Raw genomic sequence first — 1,122 nt, 5'->3', positions numbered from 1 at the left:
AAAAGGAATCGAAGACGAACGATGAATTAGGCGGTGATGCGATGGCAAATCAACGTGATCTTCAGCGGCCATCACGACCAGATGAAAACGTTTCCACGCAGCCAGGAAGAGGCCACGGTGCCAAGAACAAGGAATCGTGTGGCAAAGTTGGTGTTCCGAAAACTGTATTGAAGAAGCATAAATGTGACGTTTGTGTATATTCGACCGATTATAAAGGTCATTTGAATCGGCACTTGTTGAAACACACCGGCGAGAAGCCAAACGGATGCACCTTCTGCTCGAAACGGTTCACAACCAAACAAAATCTTCGTAGTCACATGAAAGCTCACGTCGAAGAGTTTCTGTTTAATTGTCCGGGCTGTTTGCAAGGGTTTGATGGAAGGAAAGACAAGACAGAGCACGAAACTAATTGCAAAATTCGTCGCTACGAATGTCATTTGTGCAAGGAATCGATTGGTTCACTTAAGGCAAATATGGTGAATCACATGCGAGTACACAGTGGTGACCAACCCTTTGAATGTGAAGAATGTTCGAAGAAGTTCGTACAGAAATACAATTTAAACAAACACTTGAAGATTCATGCCGGTCCACGTCCATTCCGCTGTTCAAAATGTCACGAAAGATTCTTACATCAAGATGAAAGAGATTCGCATGAAGAGCAGTGTATTCGCCGTGTATATGAATGCTTTGTTTGCGGAAAATCAATTGGTTTGAAAAAGTCCAATTTGATTAATCATATGCGCATTCACTCTGGTGAAACCCCATTCCAGTGCAAAGAATGCCCACGAAAATTCTCTCAAAACTATCAGCTCAAGAAGCACATGATCATACATACAACGGGTCTTCCCTGATGAGCCACTGGAATCAGCGTCTGTGACTCCGAACAACATTCATTCGGTTGATGTATTCGAGATCAAACAGGAGCCAGTGTCTGTTGATGAATTGGTTGACGTTTCGGTATCAACTCATCGCAATGCGGTACATGTTCCTGGTTTCAACGAACGTGACGCTGAATACGATTTTGATCACTTGAGCTTCGACGAGGTTAAAGCCGAGGTGAAGAACGAATGTGACGAAAAGAAAGAAGAGAAGGCGAAGACAAGTGCTGACAACGGGAAGCAA

General features: G+C 43.6%; 1 protein-coding gene across 1 annotated transcript; it reads left to right on the top strand.

The window, feature by feature from the left end:
• Positions 1-41: 41 nt before the first annotated feature.
• LOC129571138 (zinc finger protein 814-like) lies at positions 42-1,056 on the top strand (the record flags this gene model as incomplete). Its single annotated transcript, XM_055450903.1, has 2 exons — positions 42-491; positions 922-1,056. Coding segments are annotated over exons 1-2 (585 nt in total), but the record flags the coding sequence as incomplete, so codon positions are not given.
• Between the last annotated feature and the right edge of the window lie 66 nt (positions 1,057-1,122).

Source organism: Sitodiplosis mosellana, unplaced genomic scaffold (genome assembly GCF_009176505.1).
Source record: "Sitodiplosis mosellana isolate CC-2019 unplaced genomic scaffold, AAFC_SMos_1.0 Smas_scaffold_1401, whole genome shotgun sequence".
NCBI lineage: Eukaryota > Metazoa > Arthropoda > Insecta > Diptera > Cecidomyiidae > Sitodiplosis > Sitodiplosis mosellana.
This window is presented reverse-complemented; position numbering and strand designations above follow the sequence as displayed.